Raw genomic sequence first — 18,610 nt, forward strand, 5'->3', positions numbered from 1 at the left:
GCTGTGTTCTCGAGAAAATCCCATGCCCTCCATTTAAAAGTCATTGATTCCTAATCCACTACAGGTGATTAAAAAGGCCACTAAAGAAAGTGTTGGCTCGTAAGTTTTAGCAATAGAGAGTACTCACACAAAAGTGGATGCGCATGCACACACACGCAAACTACTCCTAGGCAAATCACACATTTGACTATCTCATGACATTTTACCATCTTACTCTCAGAGGCTCTTCTTGTACCAGAGGTTAGGATTGTCAGAAATTTGGGCTAAGCTACTGTTTACCACTTACTTCACCCACCTTCCCGTAGGCATTTCAGTTATGACGCTGTGCAACCCTCCAGCTATATTTCTCTTAATACAAACACGTATGTGGTATATTTTTTGGTATATGTGTACAGGCACATATGCACAAAAGTACAGGTACATATAAATACAGTTGCATATGTTCTTGAAACACATAGGAGGAGTCTATTAGTATATGATATCTTTAGAATACTACATATTATATGTAAAATATCACATGCTTTCCTAGAGAATTATTCCCCATATATATTTAGATAAATATTTGAGCTATTAAACAGAGATCTGTACTCTAAATGCTGTTCACTTGCTATAAAAGCAAATGAAAATTTCAATCTGATAAAATAACTGTTAATTTTAATAGGGATTGTAAGGTTATCAGTTCTAATACTCTGAACTAATCCTTGCACAATGCTATACAAAGGTAAAGTTTTTAAAAAAAGTTTTACTATGAGTGAAGCCAAAAGCAGCATCCACAGAAGAAATCTAATTTTGCTGTAATAGGCTGTTTGAAGGTCATCATTCTGGTTTTTAATAATGCACAGAAACATCTGCTGTTTTCCTCGATAGCATGAGAGAGAAAGGGAAAGAGAAAGAAATTAAGAAGGAGCTTTTGTTTTGCATTCTTAAGTGAACAGGGAGAGGGGGGGAAAGTAAAAGAAGTCCAGTTTTAAATACCTTGATGTGTGCGTGTGCAGGTTCAAAATTTTAGATTGCTCTCCTGCCCGGCGTGGTGGGTTGATAGCCCTGGGAGCAGTGGCGAAAGTTGACAACCCCCCACGGCTGACCCCTCATGTCGTCTCTTGCCTAATCGAATTTTACATGTGTTTCCAGATAGCTGATCAGCTTCCCTGGATTTCGCTGACACCACAGGAAAGCTTTGCCTGAAGATGGAAACACTGGAGTCGGAACTGACCTGCCCTATCTGTCTGGAGCTGTTTGAAGACCCGCTGCTGCTGCCTTGCGCTCACAGCCTCTGCTTCAACTGCGCGCACCGCATCCTGGTCTCCCACTGCGCCACCAACGAGCCAGTGGAGTCTATCACCGCCTTCCAGTGCCCGACCTGCCGCTATGTCATCACCCTCAGCCAGCGCGGTCTAGACGGGCTCAAGCGCAACGTCACCCTGCAGAACATCATCGACAGGTTTCAGAAAGCCTCGGTCAGCGGGCCCAATTCCCCCAGCGAGACCCGCCGGGAGCGGGCGTTCGACAGCAACAGCATGTCGTCCTGCGAGAAGGTCCTCTGTCAGTTCTGCGACCAGGACCCTGCCCAGGAGGCAGTGAAAACCTGCGTTACCTGCGAGGTGTCCTACTGTGAGGAGTGCCTGAAAGCCACTCACCCCAACAAGAAGCCGTTCACAGGCCACCGTCTCATTGAGCCCATCCCAGACTCTCACATCAGGGGATTGATGTGCTTGGAGCACGAGGACGAGAAAGTTAACATGTACTGCGTGACCGACGACCAGTTAATCTGTGCTTTGTGTAAACTGGTCGGGCGACACCGTGATCATCAGGTGGCAGCTTTAAGTGAGCGGTATGACAAGCTAAAGGTTAGTGCTACCTTTCATCCCTCCTAGCCAAGCAGCGTGTGATTGGGAAGGACAGTGCGCTTTGGTTGCATGCTAAATTAATCATTTGGGCAGGGGTTGGGAAAGGTAGGTGTGCAGTCTCTATTTGGGCAAGATACACATACATATCTATAGGTGCATTTGCTCATCACCCTTTAAAAGGTTTCAGATTTTGCACAAGGAAATATTCCTCAGTTGTCCTTTGGTTTCTCTATAGCTAACATAAGGAATATGCAGCATATACTACTATTTAGGTGAATTTTCTTATCTACTTCCAGCTTTATTCATGGCAGCTGGCAAGGTTTAGCGCTGACTGCACATACACAGGCGCTGACTGAAATGTCAGGCATTCTTTGCGTACACTCTGCTGTTGATTATTTTTCATTTGGTTGCTTTCATTGTGAAAAGCTCTTCCCATTGCTGCTGACAGGAGATGCATTTTTCCATGCCGGCTTCAGGGATGCCGGCTGCCCGTCCAGCCAGGGAAACCGAGTGCCGGCTCTGCTCTTCCCATGCTGCCTCCCACCTCGGCTCACAGGCAGCTCGGTCCTGAAAACAAAACCAAAATTGTTTTTGAGCTTCCTGTGGCACTCCCATGGTTCTGCAAGCTCCCGGCACATCTTCTGCCAGGTAGCCGGGCAGCTCCTGCAGCCCCCTGGCCCCGTGTAGGACACCCTCAGTGGTGTGGCAATGGGCAGCCGGGTGTCAGGGTGCTCTGGCAGCTCTCCATGCTGCTGGCGGAGGCAGAGCTCCTGCTGAACAGTGAGGCCAAGGCAAGTGGCCTCCCACCCACCTGGGTCTACGCTCCTCTCATGCCAACTTCAGTGCTACTGCAGAGCAAAGGCAGGAATTAAGTATCCCAATGCCTTCCTCCACCTGCCACCACTGCATGGTCTGCATGTGCCTGTGCATGCCTTGGGGGGCATTTTTAAAGATGGACTGCAATCAAGAAATCACAAGTGTGAAGGGCAAAGCTTATCTGCCAGCCTTCTTACAAAGACTTTTGGAGATGGAAAAAGAAACTGTATTAATAGGTTTAACTAACTGGAAGGGTTTTCTTAAATACCTTCAGACAAAAATTTATGGCTGCACATGTCTATGATAACTTTAGGTGATTGCAGGTTAAATCTGCATACGTACGCTGTGTGGGTTTTGTGCCTCTATGTATGTGCAAACATGCAGATCATATTTTATTATTATATTAACATAATGAAAGCTGCCTCGTTACCTGGAGCTGGTAGCTTCCATTCATCTCTTAAAGACTTTTTTATTTACTAAGGAGGAGGTTTTATTTTTGCTTTCGTTTTTTTTTTTTTTCTGAACTGGTTTGTTATTTAATAGGTCAGAGTTTAGCCATGGATAAAATGGGTCATGGACTATATATGTGAATAGAAGATGCATGGACTTACAATGCTTTTCAATAATCCAATGGACTTATGTCCTTAACAGGTGCTACTATTTAGTAAGCTAACAGTGTATTGTTTATCAACTTTATATGAGTAGGAATTCACTACTTAACATGAAATACCTTCAACATTAAATACTGGATAAGTAAATTTTTGAGGATGTAAAGAAGTAGTAAATGCTTCTTAATGTTGATGCACATAGATATGGGAAGCCTTGAAAGAAGACTTGAAAAGGCATGTATCTTCTCTTGGAAACATTGACTTAATGTTGCAGATAACTAGGAAAAAAAAAAGAGGGGTTTTTGCATGACCTCTGACTTTTCTGCGCAAAGATGCCTAAGCAAACTCTGAAAGGCTATCTCAGACAGGCAAGTATCATTCACACTAGATGTTACCCAGTTTAGCTAACTTGGCAGAAGCCTAAATGAGTACTTTCCACCAGCCTCCTTAAAGAGTAATTCAAGTCCTAATTTAATGGTTAGCGTAGGCCTGAGTCAAATAACTCTTCCCTTATAATGGCAACTCCTAGCATCGTTTATAATATCTGTATGATTTTTTCGAGGCGTGAACTTCCTTTGCACCCAAACTGTTTAAAAGCAGTTTACACAGACAATTATTTGTCTATACAAAATCCAGTTTCTATCCTCTTTGTCATGAAGCAGCCTATTTCACTTTGCTAATGCCAGCAATGACATCAGTCGTTCCAGTTATGCAAGCAATTATGGCATGTTTATATTCTGAGCTCAGGAACAGTAGCCTAGGTGATTTCCATCCAGGTCCAGCATCCATTCTCTGTTCATAAGAACGTAATCTGAAAACTGGTTCTTTCCTTTCCTCATTGCCTCTTCCATCTCAGAAATTTGTGCTGTATTATATGTCAAACTCTGAGAACCAGATTTTCCATTCCATAGATTGGCATTTATCCCTCGGGAGTAAAGGAACGATACCTGTTCATACCAGCATTTTGTCCCTGAGAGGCAAGAATTACAAGTCTGTTTTCATGTTCAAGTCTCCTCCTTCATAAATGGTGATATGACCTCTTGAGTCACTGGTCATGCTGCTAACATAAATCTTAGGTATGAGCTTGCAGATGGTCTTTGTTAACTTACGGATAATGTGTATGTACCATTGGCAAATTCAATGTTCAAGTGGATCAGAAAATCCCCACCTGAAAAAATGGGTTGTTTCTTGCTGCATTGCTGCTGTGGGTTTTTAAAATACATGGGGTTTGATAGATAGGCTACCCAAATTGTCAAAAAAAAATTCTGAAAGGATGCACGTGCAGTAGCCAAGAGTAGAGTGGATTCATTAAAAAATGAGTGGTTAATTGTGTCTTTAAAAAAGAAAAGCAAAACCGCTTCAAGTGACACTTTCTTTCTTGGGTTTTTCTTTTTAAATCAACACATTGTTGATGCTAACAGCAGCAACTGGTGTTGCTCTGGGTGTCAAGCTATGCTAATTACTTGCATTCTCTTCCAGTGGTGTTGCTAATTATTTAAACAATATCTCACGCTTCATTAAGCATAGGACAAAAGATGCCATTACAATCCAGCTCCTTTTGTGGCAAGAATGAAACCCCTTAATTAAGAGTTCTGTACACTTGTCCAACAGAGGCGTCTGTGCTGAACTGTGTTTAACAGTCAATGTAATAGCAATTGTGGACATCTGAAAATGAGAAAGTGTTTTCCTTTGGCAACGACAGCTCTAACCCTGAGAGGTGCTTTTCTTTCTCGACTTGTACTGGGGTAGAGGAGGTTGAGGGCACTTATTCTCTTCCAGCAGCGTCCTTTCTTGCTTAGTTATGTGGCCACATGATATATCTTCACGCTTATAGCTGTTTTAGCGGTTATAGATGTGATGTTGGGTTTTTTTGTTTGTTTTTTATTTTTTTTTTTAAAGTAGATCATAGACAGGTGCATATTAAAAATGGGAAAATGATAAACCATGACCAAAACAGAGAACAGGAAATATCCTGGTGATATGCTGCATTTATGAGGTGGCAGTCAAAATTGTGGTATAAATTAGAAATAATTTTTGAGTTACATAAACAATGAGAGCTTTAAAAATAGAAGGTGCAAATGCTTATGCTTAGCCCACCATATTACCTCAAAGACCATATTTATGGCTAATTACTTGTGACACTGATTCTTTGCTTGTATTCTTGTTACAATGGAAAGGAGAAGACAGTTGAAAAGTACGTTCATTTTTTCAGAGAAAATTCATAAAATTGCCATTGTTCTATAGCTGTATTTATACTCAAGAAAGTGATAAGAAAAATTAAAAGATAAGATTTATTTTGAAAATGAGAGAATATTTTGGGGAGAAGTTACAAGGTGTGGATAGAAAGATATTGCTCATTTAATATTATCAAAGAGTCATGAAGAGGTGTAACAAAAGAGGAAGATGTATTTTTAAATGGTGTAAAGCCAGCATAACTACATTGAAACCAATATTTTTACTCATCTTATGTACTGAGAATCTGGCCACCGACACATATATTCTTACCAAAACATAATTTTGGCACAATTTTGTGGTGCTTAGTCAAGCAAGATCTTTTGTTGAATCGAAATGCTGTAGGTTAGCTGTGGTCCTCCATGTTTTTGTTTGAATCTTATTAGTGCTGACGTGTATTGGGCATGTTTACGAAGGCAGGGCAGTCCTCTGAATGGCACTCAGCAGTTCCAGAAACAAAAGGGAGCTTCTTGTTTGGGAGGTTTTCTCCTAGTTTCAGTGGCAGAATTCATACACTTCTGTCCTACATTGTTGATTCAGGATGCAAGGATTTGGTTTTCTATGGTGTGTCAATTCGATTACTCACAAATATTTCTTTTTGTGGGAAGCAGCCATGAACTGTTTCCACACAGGGAGAATTGCACTCAACTCTTATGAGCCTGCTTTGACTGTGTAAAGGCAGGAGACACTGTCAAGTCCACAGCTTCAATGAATAGAGCGCAAAAATATATCTGCTTCCCTGATACGTATATTATGAATTAAGAAACTTTTTATATTTAAATGTCTTTGCAGAGATACTGGCAAAATACGTGTTGAACCTTTCCGACTATTTTTATTTGGCATTATTTTGTAGTTGCAGCTTGATCATTAACTGGTGTACTCTGATACCGTATAAGAACCCAGCACTTACAAATCTATTCTCATATAAACAGTGGGGTTGACAGTGTGGGAACATTGGTTTTGGGACTTACATATTATGCACATACATGTAAATATGTGTCTATATAAATTTATTCATTTTATGTGCATATTTTTTGTGCTTGTGTTAGTGTATAAAGTCAATACTACATATGTTTGTATGTATCTGTGTGTAGACTTGTTTGTTTAGCATAGAAATACATGTAAATTCTAGTAATGTCTAAGTTCAGGAATATCAAACCTTGATTTTGAATAAATATGCCTATGTTTTAAGTAAATGTATACAGTTTCATATATATATGTAGGCCAGTAAAAACATATTTGATCATGTATCTGTATAATTAATTATATAATTAATAATACACATTGTTTTACTTGGTATCCATTTTTAACATTCCATGCATATATCTTTTTTAGTAGCTGAATATTTTCACATCTAAATGTATAGTTTCCCTGTGTACCCTTAACTTTACTAACTTCCTATTTAATGGAAGCTATTTAACTAAAAAAAAAAAATTCAACTGATATGTAAAGACATAGTATGTCAGTGTTACTGTGATATGTGTTATTAAACATTTACATAAGTGGCACTTTTCCTTACACTGTACTTAATAGATTCAGGGTGTAGAAAGTTACTTTCTATAGTGCCAGTTATACAGGTTTAACACATAGTTGAAACACTACATCCAATCTGACGAAATGTGGAACTTGTAGACTTTCAGTATTATTAGATTATTTTTAGATTAGATGAAGCTTGATATTATTATTAGATTATTATTAGATGTTTGACAGATATTTCATTTTTTATGAAATTAAAATGATGAATGGTCACATCTACTAGTATGGAATATTATCTGGTATTACTTAATGCAGAAATAGATGCAAAAATATAACTAATTGGCTGTGCTTCAGTTTTTGCAAAGATCCAGAAATACTAAGTCGTTGCATGGAAGAGGATCAATGTAGGAATGAACTATTTTACTACAAAGGTTTTCCAGCTACACTTACTACATTAATATGTAAATATTAAGACAGACTTTAGAACATTCTCTCTTTAGTCTAGTGTTATCTCAATTGGCTGTGCTTCCTTCATCTGGTATTTCTTTGGTGGAGCTTAGAAGGACAATTGAAAGCGTCAATACAGTAATAACACATTAGTCCTTTCGGGGAGGGAGCAGTTGTTTGTTTGGGGTTTTTTGTAAATTTTAGACTGTTTTAACATAGTTTGAAGTTCCTTGTGTTTATGACTGTGGGTAATGAGTTATTACTTCACAACAGCTTTAAGTACTATGAGATCGTTTTTATTTTATCTACCTAACATCCTTTAAATAACATAATCCATAGTTTTTTAAAACTTACTTTCACAAATTTAACAGTTGGCAAGTCTTTCAAAAATGTTCGCATACTATTTATTTCCTTCAAATTTTAGTGGAAATGATGGTGTTGAAGGCATAATCTATTCAGGAAGAACAAGAGAATTTAAAAAATTGTAACTAGTACTGCGTTATTATCTTTGCTCTCATGACTCTGGTTTCCGGGGAAGCCAAACTAGGCATTAAGTAGAATGTATTTTCATACTTTTCCATAGATGTGGTCCAAACTATTCAGATAACAGGCTTGTTCTAGCTCTGAATTTGCTTGCTGTAATGACCTCTTGACTGACCCTTTGTTGCTTATGCAATATGATGCTTGAAAATCGGTGATGGAATATAATGCATGGCAGATAATTCCTCAGAATGAGAATTTGTGTTTAAACAATAAAAAGTAAAGCAATAAAAAAACCCAATGAAAATGGAAATTAAGCAAATAGATGAGGTTAAGGGTAAATCATGAACTGTTTAGAGCATTGGGCACAGGTTGACCATTTGTTTAGGAAATGTAGTGTCTGCCTACCAGAGTAAAAAAGATAGGGCTTTTAACAGGAAGAGTTACAAACAAGTGACCTTTCAAAGGCAGAACATTTACAGATTTAGCATAACAGTACATTTTCTTATAACTGATAAATAGAATGAGAAAGCTAATTGTTTTAGTGCTTTAGTGGGGAATGATAAAGCTAGTTGGGAGAGTACGGCTGAATGGAGAGTAGGCTAAACCTCACACTCTTCAGTGGCATTGAAAGGTGTGTGGAAGAGTATGAGTATGTATGCCTATACGTTACGTACGTATATTCTGGACTTATTTTAAGGTATAACCTTATTTAAATGCAAAAAATTTAAAAAAACAATGTGACAGCAAATACCTTTTCAGACAACGGTGAAGGTCGTTAATAGTATGCTTTAAATAGGAAAAAAAAAACCACCCCAAAACCTGGATGCAAATATCTCCCAAATACGCACTGCAGAACACTCAATATTCAGATTTCTCTTAACCTTTAATTTAATGTTAAATTGCTCCATGAAGAGAAATACAAATTACTTTAACTCTGCCCTGTAATGACATACAATCATAAAAGCAGGATTAAAGCATTTTAGTTCTTCATCTTATGTTGAACAATTTTCACAGTCTATTTTTTTTTTTTTCATAGTGTCTGGTCTTAAAACACAAATCCAGGACTGATCCCAGTACACTACATTCCACTTCAGGCTTTACAAGTGTACATCTATTATGATTTTCTTTGGCCGCCTTTCTTCAGCAAAATGTACACTTTCTAGCAAAATGATAATACCTGTATGTACCCCCAGCACTGTGAGACTATACATAGGGGTTCATACCAGCCAGAAACGGTGCTTAGTTTGGAAAGCCTGAATAGTCCATGGAGAGGGAATCTCCTCCAGAAGGTCACGGACTGGAAAGCCGGGTTGCTAAAGCACACTTAAGACTCAAAGCCTGATATGGGCGATAAGATTGTGTGTTCCCTCTTTCTCCCATCTGTATTTACCTCTCCCCAAAGCCAGCCATCCAGCCCCCTATCTCTCTTGGCATCCCTTGACCCTCCACACAAGAAGGCTTTTCTTTTTCTGGGAAGGACGTCGTTGGCCCCAAGAGCAAGCCCCCACACCAAGGATGTGGGGCGAGGGGGTTCCTGCCCTTCACAGCTTTCACATCTCATTTATAATTCACTCTTGCAAATCAGACAGGGCCTGGTCTGTTTTCCTCTTATCTAAAGTCAGTGAAAAATGAAAGAGGAGCAAAGAAAATGGAAAATCAAATTATTTTATCATAGTGAGTGTATACTGAGGTATTCCTAGACTTTCTGTAAATGCTTATTTAAGCAATTCCTACCCTTTTACAGTATAAATGCTTAATTCAAAGCGCGTTGCCTTCATCAGTAAAATTCTTAGAACATGTTGGTTAGCCAATAAGTAAGTAATATATCACTGGCTTTCTTGATGTGCCTTGATGGTGCGGACAGCATTGCTTTTTACGATAGCCTTTTCTTTTTTAATTTCTGCAGGCTGGAGTGAAGTACCACTTACTTTATGATTTTTTTCCCTTTGTTCGGGCTGTTTGCCCTATGCAGTTATCCCAATTCACAAATGTGGAAGGGGAGCATATGCAGGGTTGTTTTAACGCCTTCGACCAAAGCGCTAGAGGAACCGGAGCTCTGTGCTTGCTTCTGTGCTTTACAGATCCCCTCTCTTAAAGCCTACCGACCTGCTTTCAGCTGTCCCCAGTGGCCAAGATGTGACACACTGTCGTCGTGTACTGCACTGCAAAGTTTAGAAAATTCTGTGCCATCTGCTAGCACCTGTATGTTTGCACCTACACCTTGGCTCCTCTGAAAGAGCTCCATGAGATTCTGAGTGCCAAAAACTGGAAAGGGAAGAAAAAGGGACAAGCAATGGGTCCATAGTCAGGAGTATGGTTCTGTAGAAATATTTCCCCATCCATCTCAGTTATGACACTATTGCACTTCTGGAATTTTTGGGCTATTGTCTGTATTGAACGCATGCTCAAAGTTGCATCAGTTTGACTTTGAACGCATCACGGTTTAGTGGTCTGGGCTTTTTTTCCATGCTCACAACATTTGTATTTTTGGAGAAATGTAAATTTCCTGCCAAAATACAGTCTCAGTCTTCACTTTTGAAACTTCGCAATTTTAGCTTCCTTACGATATGTTTGCCATAATAACATAAAGTAGCAGTACGATCCTATAATTATATTTTAGGGTATGAGAAGCATCAAATTCACTACAGATCAGAAATGTAGCTGGAGTGCCTGTGGCTAGCTTTTTGCTTTGTGATTTATCTGTTCAGTTAGTTGTCATATTGGTCTTCTAAACTACAACAGATCCCTCATCTATACCCTTTTAGTGGCCCACAGAACATTGGCTGCAGAAACCAAATGCTAAAAATTTGAAAAGGCAGGGATATTTTGGTGGAGTAATACACGATATGCAACTTCATATCCATATGAAAGTTGAGGGTTTTCTAAGAAAGAAAAAAAAAAAGGGGGGGGGGGAGGGAATTTTTGTGGGAATTTGTGACTAATTTGAAGCTGATGAAGAAAAAAGTAATAAAAGTGCTTCCCTGATCAAAATAATCCAGTTCTTCTCTTTTCTTCAAATTTTGTTTGCATATATGTGGATATGTTTGTGACTTGCCAAAGTCTCCTGTTTTCCCCATGCAGTTTATATTGAGATTTCATGCTATCTACGAACAACAGTGTCAATTCAAACTTGTAATGCATTTGAATGTCAGAGAAATTTTCCATATCTAAGTCTAGCTGATAGGTAAAATTAGTTAAAGGTAAAAAATAAATAAATACAACATCTTTCATGAACTACTAGAGAAACGAAAGCATCCTGTGGCAAAGAAAAAGAGAAGAACCTATGTTGCTGTATTAGTCATACAGATGAGTGTTCTTCTGGGTTTCGGGAGAGCTGGGTACCCTGACAGGGTACACTGTTTCACCAGCCGGCAGCTGCTGGAGGCTCCTGCATTACAGGAGCCTCCCCACTGAAACTTATCTCTGTGCTTGTAGAGTTTTACTGGCTATTTTGATACGTGAGGCTGTGCACCCAAGTGTTGTTATTTGCTATGATAGAGTCAAACTTTAAAAGAGATTAAAGGCAGGCAGCTGTTCACAGCATGTGTGTCTCATGGTAGAAGCATTAAGCAGACTTGTTAGGCTGAGGCTAATGACAGTGTGTGCAAAATTCATTTCCAGATTAAGCCAGCATCATATGGAGTATGTAACTCATTCTAACTGATTTTGAGCAATATCGATCTTAATAAAAAGCTACCAAAGAGAAGAAAACGTTTTGAAAAGTCTATGGATGGCAATTCATCTGAGTAGGTATTTGAAATGTTTTGTTTGTGGCCCAAAGACTCTAAACACATACATGCAAGAAATCCCTTCGAAGAAGTAATTAAAGGAACTATTAAAATATTACAAATAATATTTGGCTGACATAATAATTTTTTTAAAAAATAACATTTGTCAATCCAAAAATAGATGTTTCCAATGCCTTTCCCAATATATCAAACCTGACTAAATTCTGTAAACTATAAAAGGGGAAAAATATATGTGCAGCTATGCAAGGGATTGGTAGAGGTAAGTGCCTGGGAGAGAAAGCCCCTGTGTTTTTCCAGTAGTCATGGACCTCCTGGTCACTGTATGGTCTTTCCTATGGTTCCCGCTTCCTCCACGTACTCAGATGCTGGGGCAGTGGGTCACTCCAGGAAGGCTCTACCAGGGCTGGGGCTCTCCCACTGCACAGGGTGTTCTTCAGCTTGGCCAGAGTGAGCTGCATTTTCTTTTCTGTGAGTAAGCACTTGCTGTTGCACCGAGGGTTAAAATTCATCAGTACATTGAAAACTCTGCCATGTCAGGGAGCCTCTGCATTGAGGCCCTTTTTTTCCCAAAGGGTAATAGGTGCCCACTTAGTGAAAGGACCCACTGGAGACACCTGGTGAGGTTATGCAAACTTTGAGTGAATTTATAGGATGATGAAATCTTTTCTTTCATGTGCCTTAAGTATGGGCAGGTTTTGTTCTCTCCCTGCATTTGATTACAACCTTCAACTTAAAAAAAAAACCTGCAGCTTGTGGGGGGAAGGGGTATTATATTAGACATACAATAATGTTTTCACCCTCTTTTGAGCATTTCTTATGATCACTCTTGAGGAAAAAGTGACCTTTCCCTTCAGATCCACCAATTAGAGCAGCAACCATGAAGGTTTTTTGTGGTTTTTATGTTGCCTTTCCCTCTGCTGAGTTAGCTTTCTTTTCAGAGTTGGTAGACGTGCTCCAGCTCTCCTGAAATTCTGATGCACTGGAATTCTTCTGCAGACAGGATGCTATGAATTACCGTAGCTCTTCTGGAGTAAGAATATTATCAGAGGAACCTTTTTTACCTTTTTAATTTACTTGATTACTTCCAGCTTTATCCATATTTATACAAATTGAAAACCTTTGTCTGAACATGTAGTGAATTACTCTAAGCAATACCACCTCTTTAGATTAATAATTTCCTTGTAATGTCTTTTGTTAAAAGAGGCTGCGTAAAGAGAGTGATCATCTAATAAAACATTTTTCTGAACACCTGAAAAACATTTAAATGAAGTCTGAATTTTGAGCAGTTTAAATGGGTTCTTGCTCTGGCTGCATCAGTTTGCATGTTCTCACTTGAAAGCAATGTAATTTTTCTGTCAAATAAATCACTACTACTCTTTAGGAAAAATCAAACAAACAAAGACACAAGCAAACAAAACCAATTTGGAGTTCTGCTCTTAAATCTCATAATGCTTAATTTCAGCACTGTTAAAGTCAGTGAAGGCTTTAGATTTTGATGTGTACAATATCAAGATAATTGTGAATAAATTAGGAAGTTATTTTAGTCTAATTGTTGCCTTTATTGTGTGCAGAGTTGAGTGTTTGCAGTATAAGAGTACAAGTAAATTGTTGGGTTACAGATAAAATGATTGTCACAAGTTGCAAATTCAGATGTGGGACTGCTTATTTTGTAATAGCTCTGCTTATAGTTAGCAACGAAACTGTCACTCCAAGGAAGAAAACAACAGGGAAGTGAAGGAGAGGATGCTTGTTTTTCACATTTTTTTCCTGACATATTCTAAGCATGGTAGGAACCGCAATTCACCCTGAAGTTCAAGACTGGAGTGCTTCATTGAATGACTCCCGCTTGCAGAATGGGCTCTGAATCTGCTGTCACGTGTTTTCTTTGGAGGCACTCGTTTCCTTCCTGGGGAGGTCTGCAAGGTCAGGCAAATATCCGATCTTGGAAGCTGCCTGTCTCAAGGCTGCTCTCTCTGAGTCATTATTTCTACAGAACAATTCAAAAGAAAAGTCTGTCAGAAATCCTGGAATGTAGCTAAGCGCTTCAGTAACGGGAAGCCATTTTAAATTGGGCATGCCAGTTAGGAAAGTGGTTTGAAGCTTTGGGGGTTTTCTCTCTTATATAGTATATACCTACCTTCAGTATCCTTGCTTAAGAGTCAGAATTCATGTCATTGGTTTCCAGTTCTGCGAAGCAGTAAGAGCTTGATAGTGTGAGTAGAAGGCCTCCTGTCCAGTCTTAAAAATTTTGCCCATTCACTAATTTTGCTTTATATTATATTTACAGTATAGAACAACTTCTGGCCTCAGATGTACCAGCAGAATCCCACATTGCTTCAGCAAATATATTTTTTTTGATTACTCATACTTGCTAATCGTTTATTTATTAGGTACTTATTGACTGTCAGGGGTTTTTCTTATTTATACTGTTAGCACAGAGACTATATTATGGGATCACTGAACTGATTTAACAAGCCCAATGCTGCCAGAAAATGGTTCACCCTGTTACATTGTTTTCTCTCTCTTTCCTGCACAGTGCTGAAGCAGCTCGGGCACCTGTGCAACCCTTTGGTGAGCTCATTCCCTGCCTTTTCTGGCATTTGCTGGCAGCGAGCAGCAGTGGCAGAGGTGTGCATGAGAGGGACCACTGAGTCTGCTCCATTTTATCTCTTTTTAGGCACCCAGCCATCTTCACTGACCGCACAGGTGTACTCTAGGAAGACTGCTGCACTAGATGCTGATAGTAGATGCACAAGTTGGGTGCCTAAAATACAATTTCCCAGCAGCCAAGTCAATTTAATGGCTGGTTTCTGTGGGCCCACCATTTCCCCCCTCCTGTAGTGGTGCCTCCCTACCTCCTCTTCAGCATCTGTGCCATACCTCTCTGATCCCACCTCAGGTATCTGAGAGCTATGCCAGCCCTCAACACTGGTAAAAAAACAACCCTGCACAGTAAGCGAATAATTTTCTGGATGTCTGGCAAGTTGAAATGACTCAGTGATGGGTCAGACTTCCTCTGGTTCTGGCACAAAGTAAAGATGAAGGTCTTACAGAGTAGGTCAGGGAGGAAAGTAGTTGAATGGACTTTAAATATTATCCTAAGCAGGGAGGAGCAATTCAAGCCATAGCTCTTAACTGTGTATAAAATGGGGATATAGCAACCTCTCTGTGTCCAGCTCTGTTAAGCGTTGTTCTCTTTATCAGCACAGACTGCTGTTAAGATGTACAGATGTGACTCCTGACATTGAGTGAACCTTTCTTTTTTCTTGTGTCGTTAAGTGGCCAAAAAGTATTTTTGCTAACAAAAAACAACTGTATTGATAAACAAATCAAAATAAACTACAGAGGTACAAAAGTGGTGCTATAACTATGCCTATACAAAGACTTTTTTCAGTACAAAGGTTCCCTGCAGAAGTTACACCCCTCACATGATGTTAGCACTCTGGCAAAAACTTCTAATATAGCTTCTAACATGAAGCTGCAGCTTTTGTTGGGAACAGTGGTAGGAGAACAAATGTGATCTTTGGTGGTTTTTACCCCCCTGCTATGAATTTTGCCCTATCATTAGGATTCATGTCACCCTCTTGTATGTGCTTAGAACTTACTGTGAGTCTTCCAGACAGTTCAAAAAAATTGATCAAATATTTCACAAATCTGGCTTAAAGTTTGAGCTTGGAAGCAGTCACAGAAGTAATGTTTTAGATTTCCTTGAGAACCCTTACTAAATTTCTATTAAGGATATGATCTTTTCTGCGTCGGGAAAAGTTCACCCATGAAAAATATGGACAAATCTGAGGATTTGTTATTTATGTATTTATTTTGATTTATACACATGACTTTTGCAATAGTCCTGGAATATTCCTTAAAATATAGTGGAACAGAACTGTCTGGTAATTCTCTTTTAACCACAAACCAGCAGGACTTCAATAACTGAGCTGCAACAGGTGTAGATATATCTGATTTTTAAGAACTCCTGTCAGAGCCTTCGCACTTTCTCACAGACTGCAGGATGAAATGGGCTTGGGAGTCAAGCTCACTAAAACAGGGCTATTCTAAACTACATAAAGAGCAAATTCCAAAACACATCAGAACTAATTTGCCATTGTTTTCACCATAAACCATAATGAGTCCTCATCAAATGAATGCAGCTGCTATGGTGCTGTATCCAAAATAATGTAATTAAATTGCTGCTTGGGGAATTTTAGAATAAATTTGGCAGAGACTCGTTACTGGCAATTCAACAGCAAAACATTTATAATCTTATCCAGAGAGGTGATCCTGTGTTCCATCATTCTAAGAACAGAGAGAAGAGAAACAGAACCAGGATGACAAATGGCCAGACCGAAATCTGAAACAAGAAACCGCAAGAACTTAAGGCTAATCCAAGCCATGCTGGAAAGCCTATTGGGAAGGCAAGGGGAGGACAGCAGGAGAAACCTTAGAAGGGTTACATTAGAAAGTCTCCACCACATTACATGGTGACAAAGTCAATGAGGAAAGAGCATCCACCAAAGGGAGCCTGTGGGATCCACAGCTTTGCTACCATCAGGGTAAGAAGAGTTGCAACCTCAAAGTAGTCAAGGGTAGCTCTGGGGCATCATGCTTGGAGTTGACTCATCATCCCTGCCTCCCTGCCTCTTACCCTACAAAAACATTCCCCTCCCCTGTGCTGTCAGCAAGTGTGTGGATGCTTGATCGTAACTTAAACGACCTCCATCTGGGCAAAAGCAGTGTTTTTGGGCAGCCTGGCCTCTAGCTTGATTAATTTCGCTGGAGCTGTCAGAACCCAGGCTGGCACAGGGAGATACAATACACAACTCAAACATCTGTAAAAACTTCTGTGATTAATGTGTGCTGAACACACCAACATTTTCTTTGCTTGGGCTGTTCAAGATCAAACAAGCAGTCATCAAAGTGCCAAGAGCTATGATGAAGTGACTACCAGAATAATTTTCTTGGTTACAGAACTGTAAAACTAAAACCAGTGTCATCCTGTCTCATCAGAAAGCAGGTTTTATTTCTAATTTGTGTTAAAAGTGACCCCAAATTAAATTCTAATTTCAGGAGAGAAGAATTTGTATTGAGGCCAAATCTGAGCCTTAAAAATATTTATGTTTATTAAGCCTTAGTATGCCTATTCCAATTAAGCATATATGAAATATTGCAGCTTAAAGCATACTTTAGTTTAACAGCTATGTTTCTGTTCCTTTATATGCTAGGCAAAGCTCCTGGGATTGTGCTTCCAGTATAAATATTCAGTATTATGGCTTCAGAGTTGGATATCCATGAATATTTAACATTACATGTTCCCAGATGAGTTACCTAACACTTTGGTTCAGGGATAGCTGATCAGATGAAGCCAACAAAGTCCTTCACATTATATTCAAATAAAGTCCTTCACATTATCTTTTAATTTTTAAATTTTTTTTTTTAATTCCATAGTGCAACCCAGTTACTGGCAAAGTTGCAGAAGTAGCAACTGGTGGCAGTGCCAGCAGAACTAATTGCAAAAGGGAAGGGGGGAAGAGGAAAATTTCAGGCTTTTGATGAAAAGCAGAAAAATCATTTGCTAAAGAAAGGGAAGTGTAGAGATCAACTGTTGAGATTAGAGATTAACGTGTTCAACAGTAAAATTCACAGAACACTTTTGATGAGGAAAGACCATTAAAAAATGCTATGAGCAAAGAGTTCAGAGGTAGGTGCGAACCCCTATTATGTATGCATATATATACACACACATACCTCCTTAGAACTAAACTTTATGTTGAGGTTTGATATTCTTTCTACCCTAAGGTTTAAAAAAAGAAAACAGAATGAGCCTGCTGTATCCTTCAGTTGCTCAGCATAGGGCAGTAAACATTCTTTTGGATGGAAATAAAAAATAGTTGTTAGAGCTAACGTTTGGCCTCAAGGTAAATGTTCCAGCAACATAAATCTACTCTAGCAACAGATTGATGTCTCCTGAATTTGAACTTCCAGAAGGGGAAGTGAAAAGAGAAATAGGCAGGGTGGGATTTGTATGTTAGTCACGGATTTCATGTATTAATTTGTTCATGTAGCTTTGCAAACCCAAAGCTGTCTGATATTTAGAAAAACAAATATTCGTGCCTTCTCAGAGGTTTGCCAAATGACAGAGTGCTGGCAATCTTAGCGAGAGGCTGAAATCATTTGTTGCCATGTTGTTTCAGCTCACAATAAGCTTTACGGTTATCCTGGATTTCATGCGTAATACCTTCAGCATTGCTGAAGACAACTGGGTACCTCTATCCCATGCCATGCCCCAGAAAATAGTAGCAGTTGTTCAGCAACTCCACTGTGAGTTTTTTAGCATTACTGGATGACGACTTTGGTTTTGGCCTGTCTGGTCGGGTTAATTGGCTGCTGTAAAGTTCTGCAAAGTCACTGAGAAACTGCTGGCATAATCTTCAGCTTATTGGAAGGATCAGACTGGCCTTATCCTGTAATTTAATCAATAGAGTTGGGTAATGTTTTTAGTGACCACAAATTCATCACAAATGGAGTTTTGATCCTAAAGCTGTTTCCACTTCTGAGTAGAACTGCAAAACCGGTCTGGTGTGAGCTAAAAAGATAGCCTGGAGATAAATTCTAGTCATGTTGCCCCTCTTTTACCCACAGACTTGGGGATTATGAAATTTGATTTTTATCTCAGCATGAAAGTCTTTGAAACTGCATCTCCCTCTGCAAAAGGACAGTGTCTCCGAGGAGAAAATTAGAGGGAAGTTGGAGTGGGTTCTTCTCTTTCCCTCTTCACTGCAGTTTGTGTCTTTCACTTGTGAAGGTAGAAACAATTCTTCCTCTGACCCTTTCCTCAGTAAACTGCAGTAGCACAGTTTGTCCCTGGTGCCATGCATGGTGTCTCTTGTGCCCAGCCAGCCAGAGATGCTGGGCTTTGCCGTCCCTGGGGTCCACAGCCTGGTCTCCTGGCTGCTTT

The 18,610-nt window shown here is 39.4% G+C and overlaps 1 protein-coding gene across 4 annotated transcripts in view; it reads left to right on the forward strand.

Annotated features, from left to right (window-relative positions):
* Positions 1-18,610, forward strand: part of MID1 (midline 1) — a 255,745-nt gene that overhangs the window by 142,871 nt on the left and 94,264 nt on the right. For all 4 annotated transcript variants that reach the window (XM_064475584.1, XM_064475591.1, XM_064475568.1 and 1 more), the window contains exon 2: positions 1,132-1,847. In XM_064475584.1, the coding sequence (XP_064331654.1) occupies positions 1,188-1,847 (660 nt within the window). In that variant the 5' untranslated portion in view covers positions 1,132-1,187. The remainder of the gene's footprint in view (positions 1-1,131; positions 1,848-18,610) is intronic.

Source organism: Phalacrocorax carbo, chromosome 1, assembly GCF_963921805.1.
Source record: "Phalacrocorax carbo chromosome 1, bPhaCar2.1, whole genome shotgun sequence".
Lineage (NCBI taxonomy): Eukaryota > Metazoa > Chordata > Aves > Suliformes > Phalacrocoracidae > Phalacrocorax > Phalacrocorax carbo.